The sequence below is a fragment of the Paramisgurnus dabryanus genome, chromosome 17 (genome assembly GCF_030506205.2).
Source record: "Paramisgurnus dabryanus chromosome 17, PD_genome_1.1, whole genome shotgun sequence".
Lineage (NCBI taxonomy): Eukaryota > Metazoa > Chordata > Actinopteri > Cypriniformes > Cobitidae > Paramisgurnus > Paramisgurnus dabryanus.
The window spans coordinates 11,367,434-11,386,336 of record NC_133353.1 but is presented as its reverse complement, the minus strand read 5'-3'; the positions used below and the strand labels follow the sequence as shown (position 1 = coordinate 11,386,336).

The following is an 18,903-nucleotide window of genomic DNA, read 5'->3' as shown; positions in this document are numbered from 1 at the left end:
GCGTGCCACCTGGGTGCACGTTGCCCATTGCCGGAGGGTTGGTCCTGGACTGCAAGGTGCAAACCAAAGGGAGGACGGCTAGTCGACTGCTACGGACCACTTTTTCGTATTGGTGGGAACCACAGATACCTGTATACTGCAAGTTTATACGAAGAACGACACGAGAGAACTGCAACAGCTCACAAGGTATTGGAGGACGACTCCAGTATTCTGGGTTTGGTTTGGACACACGCACACGACATCTTTAATGTGGGTAATCGACACGACGTTTGCAGCTTAATAACTGTTATTACAACACCAGCTTTGAGACCCCACATTCATTTAGACACTAAGATAATTTCATTCGAACAAGAAAGCAGGATAGCTTGGCACGACTACACCGTGTGGTCCTACCAAACCCGAACCTACAAAGGAAATTAATCAACAAGGGCTCACGACCCCAACTCTAACTGTGCTCAGGGCTCACGACCCCAACTCTAACTGTGCTCAGGGCTCACGACCCCAACTCTAACTGTGCTCAATCCGGAATCATCAAGGGCTCACGACCCCAACTCTAACTGTGCTCAATTTCTTCAAGAAAACAAACTATTTTTCTTCTTTCAAAAATGAGATTCATGATCATACTATGTGTGTGTGCATTTTTACTTTTGCAACTGCACAGAACTATATGTACACTATGGTTAAGGGTAATAACCAGAGCTACGTAACGATGACAGTAAATGGAGTTATGAATAAATCATAAAAAGGGAGGAGTGTAGTGGAGGATTTTATTATGCTTTCTTTTCATATTATTATACTTTATTTTTCATCCTATTTTTCATTTTTTAATTACAAAGTTCATTGAGTGTGTTTCACATGAGAATCATGTTTTTCTGCTTACGTACAGAATTATGCTCTTTCTGTCTTTTCAGCAAGTACAAATGTCCAAGGACTTAAACATCATGTGCAGTCCTATATGATAAGATAACGAATGAATCATTTAGCTAGAAACCCAGTAAACGGTAGAGTTTACTGAGAACAAGACATATGTTTTATGATGTCATTAGATTTATGTTTAACTGTTTGTTTCTTAATCAGTGACGAATTGAGGGTTGTTTCTCTAAATGACGTTGTAACTGATGATTATACGTGTTTCAGCATCTACTATAAATGTGTGTTCAGCCTTGTGATCGGGGCTCTTAGGTTTTTAAACTTCTTGCACCATGGGGGTGAGAGCCTATTCTGCAGAATATATAAAATTCAGACAAAGAAAATTCTGTCGACAGTGTGTCTGTGTGATCCTTGACTTTGACTCTTAGTGAGTATTATTTGATGCGGCTAAAATTCCACGACAATACCTTGTTAGATATTCTTGAATTTGGCTGCGCAGTTTTGAGTGGCTCCCCAACGTGTCAGACTCCTTCTAATACATAAAAGAAGTAAGGACCAAGAACTTGTGGGGAAAAGAGTTTTAAAGAGGGGTTTTGGACATTTTGACTTAATTATAAGCGTATGTGACCATCAAAGCCTAAAAGATCACAGCTCTGCATGTTCATGTTTGTTCCCGCTGAGATATTATGGACAGCAGACTTTCTTTTGTGTCCCAGGAACTTATTTTAAGGACTACAAAAAATTAATTGTAATACATTATGATATTGCAGATCCTTGCATATGAGACAGCAGGTGCACCAAGCAGGTTTCACGAGGACTTTTCATGTGTGTATCGTCTTGAAAATAATGCATTATAACTTACCATTAAACTTAGTAGAGATAATGGTTTTATGTGTACTCAGAAGATGTGATTCACTGTTATCTGTGGGGTGCAGGGCTGTTATGATAACGGGATACAGCGGGATACAGCTATGAGAGGGATTGTTCATTCCTGTTAGTAAATTAAAACCAAAAATATTCACCAAGTTGTCTACTCTATTTATAATAACAAAGATATTACATTTAAAGGAATAGTCTACCCTTTTGCCATATTAAACTATGTTATTACCTCAAACTAGATAAATTAATACATACCTATCTTTTTTCAATGCGTGCACTGTACAGCGCGTCGTGAATGTGTTAGCATTTAGCCTAGCCCCGTTCATTCCTATGGTACCAAAAAAAAGTTTTATTTTGTGGCACCATACTTACTGGGATAACTCCTCATGTAACAGTCTTTAAATAGGGAAAACCAGTAGCGTAACAAGCCAACACCGGGCCCCTAAGCAGGATTATCAAGGCGGGCCCTTTACAACAGCACGTGATGACGCAATGTCCACAAGCAGGCTACAATGAATGGGACAGGACAGGATCATAGAGACATGAGATGACTGACAAAATCAGAAATATCCTACGCGCACCACAACAAAAACATAACATCGGTGACAGCGCACCATAACACATAAAAAAAACACTGCTGGTGACAGCACACTATAACATTTTCTTACTCATTGCTATGACTACACACACATACACCTAGGTCTAAATACATATAAAAGATGCTCACTTACATTATAGGCTATAGCGTTACATTATAACCACATTATAATTTGTAGAGACATTTTCCGGGCTTTAGTTCTGGATGGGATGCACACAGCAGCTCTAAACTTCAGGCAAAACACAGCTCAATCATTACATACGTAGGATCGATCCATACTGTTTAAAATCATGTGTTTACTTACTGCTGCACTTTGTGCTTTGCTTTAGGTGTCTGGTGTAGTGTTTGGGTATTTAAAGCGTTATCGTTTCTTGTCTGTGCTAAGAAACAAAAAGAAACAAACCAGCCGATTTCAAATGTGCACAGAAACTCCGGGCTGTGATTGGTTGGGCTCTATCGCTAGCGGTGATTTCATTGGGCGATGACTTGTTCGACTTCATGCGCTGCAAGAATTGATAGCCGGGTTACGTCAAACTACTGCGAGAGTGATTCGCGAAACCATACGGAGGAGTTTGCTTTTAAATCGCTCTCGCGGAACGTCATCCGGCTGCCTAGTGAAAACCCGTGAGAAAGCCTGGGAACAGCGGATAGCAACAAAGATGTGATAGGGCCCGCCGACTGTCAATCAAATTCTTCCAGTCGGGCGGGCCCCTGATTGGTCCGGGCCCGTAAGCAACGCTTACCCTGCTTACCGATAGTTACGCCCCTGGGGAAAACACGGAAGTGTTTGGTGGCTTCCCTGTTTGGTACCATAGGAATGAATGGGTCTTTGCTAACACATTCAGTACACGCTGCAGTGCACGCATTGAAAAAAGATAGATATGTATTAATTCGTCTAAGTTGAGGTAATAACATAGTTTAATATGGCAAAAGGGTAGACTATTCCTTTAATGTGTTTTTATGAGACATTTTTCATTTCTGGAAATATTTAATACAGAATATGACAAATAATGCAGGATACCAACAATTCGACATTTTGTTGATTTTACGCTCTTCCGCGATCGCGAACAACTGGAGGGACTGACTGGCAGGCGACATCTAACTCCACATTGTAAAATCAGTATTTTGTCTCTGGTAATCACTCAATTTAACTAATAAATGTGACCATTTAGTGCATTAGATATGCTGTAGTCACTGCCAAGACGGACACAAATATGGTGGCGGGCATGGCGGAAGTGACGTCTTTGGTACCCATGAATACAGAAGATTAGTCTACCTGAGGAATAGTGCTTCTTCACACTGATCAGTTTCTATGGACCATACATCTGTATGTGGCATTTGGTTCACACATTCAATGTATCTTTACGGGAGCGATCCCAGAACATTTATAGGATGTGTTTGTGTTCACACAGAATCCGGTCTGCCAATTTTACAGAAATTTTCTGGGTGCTGTTTGAACGAGGTTTTTGATTACACATGAAAGAAATATACACAAAATCCTTCAACCTCAATCTAATTCTGATCTATTTTTAAACTAAAAACTGTGTCTTGGTTTAGTAGCTAAGGACCGCTTTGGTCCTACATTAGAATCAAACATTAGAATGCATTTCAATTACACAGTCACATACTGTACAGTAAGCCACAAACCGGTAACAAAAAAAACTTTTTAACACTGTGCTTGTCTGTGTTACAGTAAGTAATATAGCAGAAGTTCTAGATATTTTGCAAAGCTAACAGTAAGATGAGGATTGAAAGTTCATGTAAATCCATTCATCTTCTCCAACGCTATCTCACAAGAATTCGTATGTATTTTACAAGTTGGACAATTCGTATTAATTCATACGACCACATTCATAAGTTTTTGTACAATTTGCTTTGACCCCTCCGGGGTTGGGGTTAGGTGCGGGGTTAGGTTTTGTTGTTGTTCTTTTTATAAGAATCGTACGTTTTTGCATGATTAACTTTATTAGAATTAGTAGACCCGTACAAAATGTACAAATTCTCATGAGATCAGGCTGGTCTCTCACAAAAAGTTGATTTGATGTTCTGATCTGCTTGCAAAACTTTGATTTTGTTGTTGTTTTTCTCAACAAACTATTTGCTTTTTTTATATTTTGTCACATTTATTTTGAAATAGTTTATTTTCTTGTTTAAAGGCTCTTTCGTATGTGAGATATCCAAAATCTGCTTGTTCAAAGCTTCTTTGATCTACATTTCTCACAGCAAATGAAGCTCTTGGCTTTACTGTGTAGTTTGTTTTGTCCCAAGTTGTTTGTTGAAAGAAATGTCTGTTTTGTTTGTCTTTTTTGCTGTATTTGATTTGAATAAAGCTAACGGATTACAGACGGATTACACAAAATACTGTTTTTTCTAAGACTTGTCATTTTTGTATTGCAATATTTCCCAGTAAACTAGCAAGTCACTTTGTGGGGGAGGTTTTTATGAAAGAATGGTTGTGAAAATAGAAAATCCCCACCTTCTTCGTGTTTCTTTGTTATCTGTCCAAAAATAGCTCAGCTGGAAAAGAGTTGCAAAAAATGGATCATGCTTATGATGAAGCACGGTATTTTCATCCTAAATCATCAGTCTGGCTTTACATGAGAGCTCTGTTTTGTCAACCAAATCTTTTCGAAATGGCAGAACGGTAACCGACATTCTCAAAGAATTAATCATTCAACTTAAGTCAAAATGTGTGTAATAGAAACCTAATGACTCACAAGAGCTTCCAGTGTACAGTATATTTCAAGAAACAAATTGAATGATTTAGTTATAATGTTGATACTGGAGTTGTTTGTGTGTTTGTGTGGGTTTGCAAATGTGGTTTACGGGGACATGAATAGTGTATAATGACATGTTAACTATGCTATTACCATGGTTTATGGGGACACAGGAAGAACATACTAAATGGTAGTTTTTCATAGATTAAAGACTGGCAACAGGTTTTTGTGACATTGGGGTTAGGGATTGGGGTAAGAGGTTAGGGGAATAGAATATAACAGTTTGGACAGTATAAAATGCATTGCGTCTATGGAAAGTCCTCATAAACCATGTATGGCTGACTGTGTGTGCATGCATGTGTGTAATAAAACATTCAAATACAGTACATTGGAGAAAGCGGTCACACAAAGTGACCATCTATAAAAGATACAAAACACATGGATTTGGTGACTTACACACACAATTCAGAAATTGAAAAAAAAACCATATGAGAAAGAAACTTTCGTGTCTGCTAAGCACTCTTTGTCCAATGCATGCATCAGAACTTTTCACAAGTTTATAGCAGATCGTCTTCTGACAGTGAGAGAAAAAGATAAAAACACAGATTGTTTGGCCCTGTGTAACTAAATAGCTGTTACAATTTACCCTGCGTTACAGTAGTTTGTGTCCCGCTCACCCCTACAGTATGAATTACCATAAGCATCCCAGCCCCTATATATAAAAGGTTTTTAACACTTAGCTGCAGATCTTCCCTTAATGAAGCTGGCATCACAAGACTGTGTCATTTGTGTCTGTACAGGAGTTCCCTCCATGTTTTTCTTAACTACTTTGTTTAATGTGTTCATAATTATATCTTTGTTGTTTAAAATGTTGTAAGTGGTGAGGTTGGACAACTTCTGAAAGTCTTCAGGTGAGTAAGTCAGTCTGGGCGTAGCAAATGGACAAGTGAGGCTGGTATAGTCAATATCAAAATCACCTTCCTTCATCTCGATCTTTCCTTCTCTCTTCACACCTATCACACAAATAGAGACAAAGAAACGTTTTGTTTTGATGTCGAAAGAGATTCCCCCTTGTATTTTTATTTAATTGAGTCTATTTTAGGTCTTCATGCTAATAAAAAAAAAGTTACTGTGAAAAATAATATTGTGAAAATACAGTAGGTGTGTCCAAAGTGTCGGCAGTGCTTACCAGGAGCCTTGAACTGTTTGAATGTGATGTTGATCAAGGGAAAGTGAATCACTATTGGAGCCTCTGGATTTTCTTTATCCTCAAACACATAAACTTCCTTCATCGGCTCTGACTCCAACTTTTTGAAATTGATTTTCGGAAACGGAATCTTGCGGTCAATGCAGTACTCATGAGTTTGTTTCAGTGGCTATTGGACACATAGAGCACACAAACATTACAACACATGATTCATTCACAGAAATATATAGTTCCTGATGATGCATCACTTTTTAAGAGGAACCAAATCTTTCCCTGCATATGAGTACTAGTTAGGTAGAGTATTGCGTTTGCTGTGCAAAATGTCATGGGTTTGATTCCAGGAAACACATCCTGATGCAATGTATACATTGTAATTCACTGTAAGTTGCTTTGAATAAAGCATCTGCCAAATGCATAAATATAAATGTAAAGCAAAATAGAAATTAAAACTAAACTCAAACTAATAATTGCTGAACTTGTAAAAATGTAAATAAATAAAAAATACTTTTCATATTTTCATTTTAGCCTGTACATTTCTTAATATCTAATAGTCCATCAGATCTTCCTCACCTTGAAGTGGTTCACATCCCAAGCGTAGTTCAAAGACAGAATAACATCTGCACGTCTCTTAGGGCGTAGTACAGGAGGAAATCCTGACTTGATCACAACAGCAGAGTCTATCAGTTCAAGTTTAGAGTCTGCTGGTGTCAGAGAATTCGGGAAAGCATCTGGATGGTCTTCTGTAGACCCCGTACAGAGTTCACATTATAAAAATGCTATTTACAGTTTTCCAACGCTATATTTCGCACATGGCAATACTATTTATACAAAAAACATAAATCATGCTCTGACCATTCCATGTGTTGAAGTCACTGTTCTCAGTGTAGTTCTTGTGCAGGTAGAAACCTCTCAGAAAGTTGTACGCTTGGCTAATAATGGGGCGGCTGGTAAGAAAGTTGCTTACTCTTTTTGCCAGTTCAGTCATAGGACTGACGTAACGCGTATCCAGCGTTGATGCTTTATCGTCTATGTCTAAAGTTGAATGAATAGTAAATAGTAACATGAAACAGATAATCTTCCATCATACAATTGTAATCGTGTTTGAGCAAAAATGTGTGGAGGTTCAGCTAACTTATCTACGCTCATTGTTTCCCTCACCTGTGTTTGTCACTTCTTCTCCAAGTTGGTCGGCCCAGGATGGAGTGACTCCAGTGGCACAAGTCCATATCTGAGTCAGACTCAGAGAGAAAACACTGCTCCATATTCCTGCAAACAAACACCCATGTCAAATCCATCATACTGAGCTTCAATCATTACTCTTGGCTTCAAATAAACATTAAAGTAATTTGGTGTTTAAAACCATTAGAGACTTGAAATCTATATACCCAATAGAGAGTAGATCCCAGTTTCAGGCAGTTTCCTGACCAGGTGACCAAGATAATATTCACTCCCAAAGTTCTGTGCAGGTATGAAGGCACCATACTTCAGAAATCCAACCTCGTATGGAGTAAATTCACACCATTCTGAAAACGACAGAAAAGACGGTCATCTTGAGTTGTTCTTAATGTCTTAAAGCCTGACCAAAGATTTGACCTGTGCTGTACTTTCATTCTTTATTCTACATCCTTAACGGTATAGCTTTCTTGACAGAAATGCATATACAAAACTATATTATTATCAGTGGTGTATGAAGACTTAAACAGTATAATGAACGACATTGTTTTATTATCTTACAATGAGCCGTTTTTATCTACATACACAGCGGGTCTCCTAACATGAAGGGTGCTCATCAGCGCCCCCTTTGCACCCTTCGGCAAAGCCCGCACTGCTGCAGGCTTCACACACTTTACCAACCCAGAAGTCCTTGCGAAAGATCAATCAGACAAATCAAACAATTGGTGGGAAGAGTTCATACTGAAGGGCAACTTTTCTCCCTATTTCTGGCATGATGCTCGAGTTTGGCCCGGTCCCAAATGGCGCACTTAATGTGGACTTTCGGTCTTTTGGCCTTAAATTGCGCATGCTCGCTTAGTCTACGATTCTGTCGGGTGTCCCATCTGTAATTTTTATGCTCTGAAGTGTGCTCATCAGCGCCCCCTTTGCACCCTTGATGCGGTCTTTGGCGACGCCCGCACTGCTGCAGACTTCATGTACCTTACAACACAGACTACGTTTACATGCTGTAAATATTCGGGTTATGGTCAGGTTAAGGTCGGGTTTCGGGTTTCTGAAACATTCGGAATAACCCGTTTACATGCGTGAGCAGAGAGAGTTACCCCTGTATACATGGAATTAGCAATATCCCGATGTAAACTGTGATTAAAAGGTAAATGCGGTGATTTTGCGTGGCTCACTATTGCGCAATGCGGTTTTACCGCCTTCATTTACTAAAATAAAATTATTATTTAAATCCAGAACAAGCTGCACCGATGTAGAAGCAGGGTAAGCTAAGTTACATGTCTTTCCTTTTATGAGAAAAAGATTAACAAGCTATACTAGCCTTCAGCTAAATATATTTTTGAAAAACAAAAATTAATTGAAGAACGATTTTCTAACAAGAAGGTTTTTTAAGTGCATATTTACAGAGCATCGGTAAATACAGAACACAACAGTGTCTTAAAGAAATTAAAATTAGACAGTATTCATGCACCTGTAAATGTACAAAACGAATGCAATAGCTTACAAAAGGCAATGAATATTTATTTATGGCATTTTCAATAATATATTAGTAGATAAATTAACATCTATAAAGTATGAAAACGAATAAATCATTATTTTGGCTAAATTAAGCTGGATGGATAATTTTTATAATTGTCATCCTTTCAGAACAAGCTTATATGCTATCTATAATAACTTACATTATATCCTGAGTGTTACTTGGCCGAAAATATGTAGAAATGCATGCAAGTAAAAAAGTACAGAACAAAAATGTTTACCTCACGCGGATAGAACGAAAAGCCGTTAATTAAGCGGACTGAGAACGTGCAGAAACAGTCGAGTCGGCAGATGATCACCAATGTTTATAATGTTTCACGCAGGTACTGTTGATGATAAACTTTCATATCTAAATGTCAGGTATAAGTATTCAGTCAGTTAATAATAAAGCCACCGGCGTTATTGCAACATCCTATCCACGGAGCGGACGCTGTATACAAAGAAAAAACCTAAGGTTTTTATTTTAAGTGGTTTTAATGCTGGTAAGCAATCAGTTATATGCCGCTTTGTATTTGTGTTGATCAGTTAAATTAAAGTAATTTTAATCTTAGAAACTGCATCAAGATGCAGACGACGCTACAGTTATTCTGTCATCTTTAACTTTTTCACACATTCACTGTATTTAACGAAATATGAATAGCATAGTATTACATTTTGAATTCAAATTCACACAAAAAAAAAACAAGTTACTCTAATAACTATTGACAATCTATTTGGCCTTTATTATACATGTATGCTTTGAAAAACAAGAATAGCTATATATTAATTTAACGTGAAAAACGCGGATGTTGCAACTGGTTTCCTCCTCGCTCTAAAAGTGTGGCGCATCTCTCTCACCATGCTTAGCCTACTGTACCTCTATTCCCTGCGGGGTTTTTGGCGCATACAAGAAGTTCCTCTACTCAAAAGACCAAGATTCCTTGCGAATAGAACATGCGCAGTACACAAATCAATGTTCCTTTTGATGGGAATATCCCGATGCGCGTTTACATGCCCAAAATTTCAGGTTAGAAAAGAGGTAACCCAGGGGTAATATTCGGGATTTTAAAAACAGGAATATGAGCATATTCGGGTTTTTGCCGGTGTTTACATGGACGTGCGCGACCGGGTTATTGCTAATATTCCGGATTTGAACGGGTTATTGGCTGCATGTAAACGCAGTCACAGAAGTCCTTGCGAAAGAGCAATCAGACCAATCAGACAACAGAAGGGAGGAGTTCACACTAATGGGAAATTCTCTTCCTATTTCCGGCGTGATGCTTGAATCTGTCCCAAAATACAACTCCGGTGTGCCCTCGTGGACACGCGTCAAGGGTCCCTAATGTCTGCACTACATAATGTCATCAAAGTGTGTACACTGAGGAAGGTCACTATTCCGGAGTGTGCCATTTGGGACAGAGCCATTGTCTCAGACGACAACATGTTTGCCCTGTGATGGCTACCGTAACTTCTCATTGCATTCTGAATTTGAGGTTGGTTGCAATTCGCAATCTGACCACTAGATGCTGCTAAAACCCACACTGTACGTTTAAAGGGATAGTTCACACACACAAAAAAAGAAAATTCTGACATGATTTACTAGCCCTTAAATTGTTTCCAACTTGTAAACATTTTTTTTGTTCTGCTGAACAGAAAGGAAGCTATTTGTAATCAAGCAGGAAGCAGGAACACCACTGACTTCCGTAGTAAGAAAAATATTATGGAAGTCTAAACTGTTTGGTTTCAAACATTGCTCAAATATCTTCCTTTGTGTTGAGCAGAAAAATAGAAATATATGCAAGTTTAAAACAACTTAAGGGTGAGTAAATGATAACAGAATTTTCAATTTTTTGTGTGTGAACTTTAGGATCGGCAGGCGACAAATTAACCCAACCAATCAAAATTCTGTATCACAGTTTAATATAAATGCCTTTATAGAAATGTTAGTGTTTGAGCGTGGTATACTTGTTAAATTGCTCATAAAAATTGGGTATATTTTACAATAACACTTAGAATAATGTAACACTTACAAAATCGTATAACACAAACGCTTTGCATGCTCTTTCAGTTTTTAAAGACTCTGTTCTCAAGACATTAGTATTTACCAGACTCTACTGTACTTCCTGTCTTGCCATTCTTCATGTTGATAGCAGTATAGATTGGAAGAGGGTTCTGGCCCTTTAATAGTGCCATCTGCTGTTCAGAGAGTGTAGCCATTTTTTTCTGAATAAGAAATAAATTATCATTTCATTAATAATAATTTTATCATCTTAAAAAGACATATTTTATGGAGATAATGCTGCTTTATGTATAGCCTATTACAAATGTTCTCAGTGTTATCTATGAAATAGATGCAAATCTGAAAGCCAAAACTTTGTCTTCATTACCTTCCCATGTATGAGGTACTCTACAGCCAGACCGCACAGATCAATGAGAGAGACGAGATGTCCTTGCTTTTCTTTCTCTTCCATCTTTTCTTTGTAGTGCCGCAGCTGCTCCATGGAAAATAAACTAGACATGCTTTTTGTGATTTCCTTTTTAACCGACTCCATTGGGACATTCAAGTCACTGCTTGACCAGTTAGCATCATCACCATAAAGACAGGACAAAGTCCTACGAGAGAATTCAAATTATTACTGCTCAACATTATTGGTCTGATCAAATTGGAGTCAAATTGTAGGACCCCTTTTGCTCACCAGGTGGAGCCAGAAGACCCTGTGATGTAGCTGATAGCATCAAGGAGTTGGAGCTTCTGTAGACCTCTAAGAGCCCCAAATGTGCCCGTCATTGCCCGAGACCCGCCTCCAGAACACACCACGGCTATCACTGGCACCTGTGGAGTCAAACAAAATTTGTTTTCAATAGATCTCTGTGTTTGTTGACACTGTTTTTTAGGCTAGTAATGTTTTCCTGCCTTGCTGGGTTCAGGTGGAGAGGTGAGTTTCAAAGCTCTCTGTAGTGCTTGTGACACGACTTTCCTCCTCTTCATCAGAAAATTCTTCTCTTCCATCGGGATATCAAAACCCAGTCGTAAATTCATGTCTTCACTAGAGCTTTAAAATACACAGACAATATTATTATATATAAGAATTCAACATATTGACATTTTGGTATTAACAGACCAATGAAGCTGTTTTTGCACTGGTTATGAATAAAAATGTCAAACTGTTTACCGGTCATCTGTCTTAACTTGCAGATCTAATGCGCCCTATAAAATAAAATGTATTTTAGTTTTAGTACGTTTTTCTTTATATATTTAAATACTGTATATAATAATATACTTTATTTGCATTAAACTCACAAAAAATAAATGAATGTATAAAAAGTTGCTAGTACTCACTTTTCCAACAGGCATAGAGAGTTTGATTTGTTTGTTAGCTGATGTTGTTCTTAATGGGACAGAGGACAAGGGGCTTATAGTGGATCCATCAACTCTATCCTCTTTCTTCACATCCTGGACAAATATTAAATATAAAATGGTCAGATCATGATATTTCATTTAAACATACCTGTATCACATTGAACCTTATTCGTATACCTTGAAAGCAACAAAATAACTGAAGTAAAAACATCCATGAAATACCAAGCTACCACTATACAGCAACATCACATACAATATTTAACACTAAAATGTAGTGACTTAATTAAAGTTCAAAATATTCAGAATTGCTATGGACATTGTGCCGGTTGATGGTTTTGCTACACTTAAAGCAACACTAAAGAGTTTTTGCTCTTTGCTCCCCCTACAGGTTGGAAGCGGAATTGTCCATTACCACTGTCGTAAATAATTTAGCCTACTGAAGCAAAGCTGGCTCTGATTGGATTGTAGGTCTGCCGTAAAGCAAGTTTTTGTAGTTTTCACTCGAACTACAGGACCGCGACCTGACGGTTGGAAACTTTTTTAGTGCGGAATTGGGCGATAGAGGGCTGCAAAGTGAATGTGAAAGTGCCGAGTGAACGACTGAAACTTTTTTTGGAAACGTTATTTTAAGGTAAAAAAAAAACCTCTTTGGTGTTGCTTTAATAAGGTTCAAACCCAAATAGGTAAAAATCTCAAATATCAATGTGAGGACACACCTGTGATGGCATAAGACTAAATTCGGTCTCCAAGTCTCGATTGATGTAGTAGCGCATAGTTTGTGAGAAGCTGGGATTTTCCACAGAGCCTGAGAGGATAAAGTCTTCCTTAAACGCACCCCTCAGTTTTAACAGTAGGCTTTTCACTAAGGTAAAGACAAACAAAAAAAACACATGCAGTTGTTTTGACTTGTTTGTCCAAACTAAAATGTACATTTATCCAAAATAAAATGTACGTTGTAACGCTATACTGGTATAAACATATAAAAAAATTATAAATGGATAGGCAATGTTTACATTTAACTTTCTATTATGAAATCAACTACTATCATACTTTATTGAATGAGAAAATTAGTATGCAAAATGTAGCATGAAACTGCAGTTAGGTAGGCTTAATTCAAGTCTAAGTCTAAAATGTATTCCTTGTGGTTGTACTTGTTTGTCAACACATGAGTGAATAATTTTCACAGTTGTTATTATTGCATCATAGCTAAATGGAGCACACAAGTCAGAGGATAATGAAGTTGTTCTGGTTACACCCTTATTTATAACAATATAGCAATTTTAGAGTCTCAGCACTCATTCACTTTTATTGTATGGATTGGAGCTGATCAGGATATTCTTTGAGGAAATTTTAAATTAGTTTTGAAACTCTGAACCAAGATATGATCTGAGTCTCCTCTGTTTACCATCAGTCCGTAATTTTTCTGCCGTCACGTCTAGTGCACAGAATGGAGCAGCCTAGAAAAAAAGTGGTTTTAGTATTGTGCATTCAGATTTACTGAATCATAAAACTGTGTTGGGGGAGTCTATTTTAATATCTTCATTTAAGTTCAGGGCTCCAGAATAACTTTTTTCACTAGGAGCACAGTGGCCCCCAACTGAAAATTTTAGGGGCGCAATGAGAAAATTTAGGGGCACACACCGTAAATCAACATGCTTACCAAATATTCACCTTTCTACTAAGTAATACACTGTATTACTAATAAATACTTTGATGATAGATGCAGAAAGTACAATGTGCTGTTTTAAATTCAGTGTCACATCACAAAAAAGGTCAAATTTACTGGTCGCACATGTGCGACTAGATGTAAAATTCAGTGGCACACTCTCAAATTTTGGTGGCAAAATGAGACCATTTGGTAGCAGTCTGGAGCCCTGAAGTTCAAATGGATAAAATGTTTCATATCATAATTTTCTTAAGAAAATACTTCTCAGATAAGTATTGTAACCTGCTCTTTTGTGTAACCAAACTGAATTAAAGGATCTTACCATCAACACCCCATTAGATAGGTAAGGCTCTGGGCTGTCAGGGCTTTAATACAGAAGAAATATATGAAAATGTATCAGTTAAATACAATAATAATTAATTGTACTGTAGAATTATATATTATATACATACATACATATATATACACATACATAAATACATACATATATATACATGTCTATCCATATTTATTTTTCAATTTTATTAAGATACAAAACAGAAAATACAGGAAATATGTACACAAAATAAAATTAAAAACTATTTCAGAACTAAATGTCTTCTTTAGGCATCATTCAGTATTTAGTGTGACCTCTCTTTTTTGAGGAGATTGAAGTCCTGAAGTCATTGTATTAGAATGAGAATTAGGATTTTATTTAATTTAGGCTCAAGTGGAAGGGGAGTTTACCCTAAATACTTGACACTTCAGCTTATTGTTTTATACTGCTTTTAATACATACACATTTTCTGTATTTTCTGGTTGTATTCTAATAAAAACCCTGAGAAAATAATTATATATGATCACTATACAATTACAAAAACCACAAATCTAATTATGGTATGGTGGCCTAAGACTTTTGCACAGTACTGTATATAAAGCCATTGCATAATTGGTTAACAATTTCAAATATTCAAAACAGTATTATTGTGGTTGCAGATATTTTCTCAAATTATTTCCAGTTTTTATTACTCACCTCTCTGTCATATTAAACTCCACCCACAGCTCATTCTGTTTCTAGAAAAATCATATACATAATTATTAGACTAAAGGATCAGACAACACCTAAAAACGTTTCTAACATCTGATTTTTACCCTCAGATTAAGGAATGGACAACAAACATTTCTACTCACAGCATTATAAATAATCTTTAAACCACGCAGATACAATGATGACTAAATGCAACAAAAAACACCACCGTTTTTCAATATTTTACTATGTTCCTACCTCAACTTAGATGAATGAATACATACCTATCCTTTTTCAATGCATGCACTTTTAATCTTTGTACAACACTTCTTGAATGTGTTAGCATTTAGTCCAGCCTCATTCATTCCTATGGCTCCAAACATAATTTGTGCCACCATACAGTACTTACTCATGCAACTACTCCTGAGCATCTGACCTTTTCTGTGTTTAAGTGGTATAATAGGATTCCCTGTGCTTATTTTAAAAAGAAAATGTAAAAAACAACCCAGTAACTTAGTTTTAGTAAACCATTATCTGCAAGCATGTAAAAAACTAGGTCATTAAAATTTGGCTCCCGTTGTGATGTCAGAAGAGGATACCCCCCCCCCCCCCCTAATCTGCACTATCAAACCACGGCACTGCCATTTAGTGCAGAGATCAGCTCATTTGCATTTAACAGCACACACCCAAAATTACACATTTTTGCTCACACCTACAGAGGGGCAATTTTAACATGCTATAATAAATTATCTATATAATATTTTGAGCTTAAACTTCACATATGTACTCTGGAGACACCAAAGATTTATTCGACACATTAAAAAGTCTTGTGAAATGTCCCTTTTAAATAGGGAAAACATGGAAGTGTTAGTTTGTCTAAGTTGAGGTAAGAACATGGTAAAATATAAAAAAGGTGGTGTTTCCTTTAAGGTCTATAAAGGCATGTGGAGTAATATTTGCTATTGTTTATTGATTATAAAATGTGGAAATGTATCAACCATACAGTATATACACAAAACCACATGTGTCACATTATTAATTGCTACTCAATGCATTACTAACGCATGTCAGAATTTTACAGAGAACTGACCTCATCATCCGTAATGAAGCATTTTTTCAGCTTTTTTCCAAGTGTGAGGTTACTGATATCAAAGAGGATAGAGGAACAGCAGTCATCTTTTGTAATTAAGTCAGCATCATATATGTGGAGTTCCAGGATGTTCTGGGGAATCAAGAAGACAGTGTTGAGGTCATCTGAAAGCACCCAGAAAAGGGTTCAGGTTTCACATCTTTGTTACATTTTCTTTCTTTCTTATATGTTATTCAGATGCTCTCTTTTTTAGTTAGGAACAGTGAGGGTGTGGTTAAAATTGCTGTTGAAGTTTGGTTGCTTAGTTTTAAGCTTGACAAACTGAATTATGTACAGTACCTTGACACCACTGTGTACTCTGAAACGAAAGTTTTCATTCCATTCTGGTGCATTGCTGTTTGTGATGGTTTTGGTGCGATGACAGCAGGCGCAGGCCGTGGGTAATTTTAAGAGGATGTAGCAGTCAGATTTAGAAACTGAAGCGAGAAAACAGTAAGGTTAAGAGAAAAGAATGCAACAAATCAAGCTAATAAGACTCAAATAACTCATAACAAATACAATGCTGGTGCCTCATACATTATTTCCAGAGAAGGTCCATCCTTAAAGGAATAGTCAATTTTCTAAAAAGAAAAATTCAGATAATTTACTCACCACCATGTCATCCAAAATGTTGATGTCTTTCTTTGTTCAGTCGAGAAGAGATGATGTTTTTTGAAGAAAACATTGCAGGATTTTTCTCATTTTAATGGACTTTAATAGAGCCCAACATTTAATACTTAACTCAACACTTAACAGTTTTTTTCAACGGAGTTTCAAAGGAGTATAAACTATCCCAAACGAGGCATAAGGGTGTTATCTAGCGAAACGATTGTCATTTTTGACAAGAAAAAATAAAAAATATGCACTTTTAAACCACAACTTCTCGTCTAGATCTGGTCGTGATGCGGCAGCGTGACCCCACGCAATACGTCATGACGTCAAGAGGTCACAGAGGACGAACGCGATACTCCGCCCCAGTGTTTACAAGTGTGTTAAAAGAGGACCGTTCCTACGTTGTTGTATGTCAACTGATACTAATTTATGTCTTTGTGTCAGTTAATTGTTTACAATGGTCCGCAAATGTGCGTTTTATATATGTAACACGTGACCTCCCTACGTCACTACGCATTTACGTTAGGTCGCGCTGGACCAGACCTAGACGTAAAGTTGTGGTTTAAAAGAGCATATTTTTTATTTTTCTTGTCAAAAATGACAATCGTTTCGCTAGATAAGACCCTTATGCCTCGTTTGGGATCGTTTATAGTCCTTTGAAACTCAGCTGAAAAAAAACTGTTAAGTGTTGAGTTAAGTATATAAATGTTGGGCTCTATTAAAGTCCATTAAAATGAGAAAAATCCTGCAATGTTTTCCTCAAAAAACATAATTTCTTCTCAACTGAACAAAGAAAGACATCAACATTTTGGATGACATGGTGGTGAGTAAATTATCTGGATTTTTCTTTTAAGAAAATGGAATATTCCTTTAATGTTATTTATGGCATATCGTGGAATTGTTCACAAAAAAATCTGTAATGATTTACTAAAAATGCTAAACGATGGTAAGCACACAGTTTACGGTACCCATTGACTTCTAAAGTATTTGTTTAAGCTATTATGGAAGTCAGTGCCATACAGTATGTGCTTACCATCGTTTATTAAAATGTCTTCTATTGTGTTGATCAGAGGAAAAAAAACTCATACAATTTAAAACAACATAAAGGTGTGAGTAAATCATTACAGAATAGTCATTTGTTTTTGAACTATCCCTTTAAATACAACAAAGGAAGGTGTTGACTCACATAAGTCACGTGACTGACTTAATTTCGCTCTCAACACTGTGACGGTGAGATTCCAATATGGCATTAACTCCTGTAAAACAAAATTCAGGTAGGAATCTGTCAACAGAACACTTTAAACAGATAAATGTGTATAACATGACACAGAAGCTGTGAATTAAAATACAGAGAGATTATAAAAATAGTCTAGAAATCAATATTTTGTATGCTTATGTAACATAAGCCTAGCACTGATTTACAGTCAACAGCAACATTTTTAAAGTTTGACAATGGCAATCATTCTTTCAAGTGGCACCTTACATCATGTCAAGATAAAAGTAAACAAACAAAAGCACGCTTTTCACAACAACTACTATTTTCGGCTCAGAGTTGCACTCCGCCCAGAGTGTAAAATGCACACATGCTGATTCAAATGCATAGCGCTGTAAGTTGCTTTACTTAAACATTTCTGCATAAATGTAATAAACACAATAATCATTTTGCTCTTGTTTCATTACAAGGCTCATTGATCAGTATACTGTAACACTTTCATGCTTTTGTTAAACTTTATTTCTGCCTTTAGCTCTTTTTCCTGCATGTGATGCAGGAAAAGTTTGCATTATGCTGAAGCAAATCAAGTCAATATGGTCTAGTATGTTAGTAAGGTTATAAGCTTAATTCATCATAGTCAAATATTTGTGAAGAAAAGTTTACCTTCTGCATGTTTGTGTTCTCAGCAAGACCACAGTGAACACTTGAAGGCAAAAGAAGAAATGCCAATCTCACTCGTCTGTGTATTTAACACTGAAAACCTGAAGAACTTGTTAGTCTCTAGCCCTCTGCGCCCTGAAAAAAAATTAAATAGAGTTTTTTGGTTTCGTCCTAATTTATTTCCTTTAAAGCCTTGAGATCATGCTATTGTTTTAAGTTTCCATGAGTAACAGTTTTCAGTTTTTCTTGTGTTATTTGCAATTTCATTCTTACAGTTAAGGTGCATGTAGC

General features: G+C 36.8%; 1 protein-coding gene across 2 annotated transcripts; it reads right to left on the bottom strand.

Annotated features, from left to right (window-relative positions):
• Window positions 1-5,448: 5,448 nt before the first annotated feature.
• pla2g4f.2 (phospholipase A2, group IVF, tandem duplicate 2) lies at window positions 5,449-18,903 on the bottom strand. Of its 2 annotated transcripts, XM_065297400.2 has the most exons (21): window positions 18,886-18,903; window positions 18,616-18,747; window positions 17,926-17,995; window positions 16,428-16,564; window positions 16,089-16,220; window positions 15,005-15,045; window positions 14,315-14,357; window positions 13,732-13,783; window positions 13,043-13,188; window positions 12,306-12,419; window positions 12,139-12,173; window positions 11,880-12,018; window positions 11,662-11,798; window positions 11,353-11,578; window positions 11,071-11,188; window positions 7,657-7,794; window positions 7,430-7,537; window positions 7,124-7,303; window positions 6,842-7,011; window positions 6,254-6,440; window positions 5,449-6,077 (listed from the first exon to the last, which is right to left on the bottom strand). In XM_065297400.2, exons 2-21 carry the CDS (start codon window positions 18,622-18,624, stop codon window positions 5,794-5,796), a joined length of 2,466 nt encoding a protein of 821 aa, XP_065153472.1. In that variant the 5' UTR covers window positions 18,625-18,747; window positions 18,886-18,903; the 3' UTR covers window positions 5,449-5,793. The 2 variants fall into 2 exon arrangements, with proteins under 2 accessions (XP_065153472.1, XP_073668431.1); XM_073812330.1 differs by lacking the exon at window positions 18,886-18,903 and having other exon boundaries at window positions 18,616-18,847.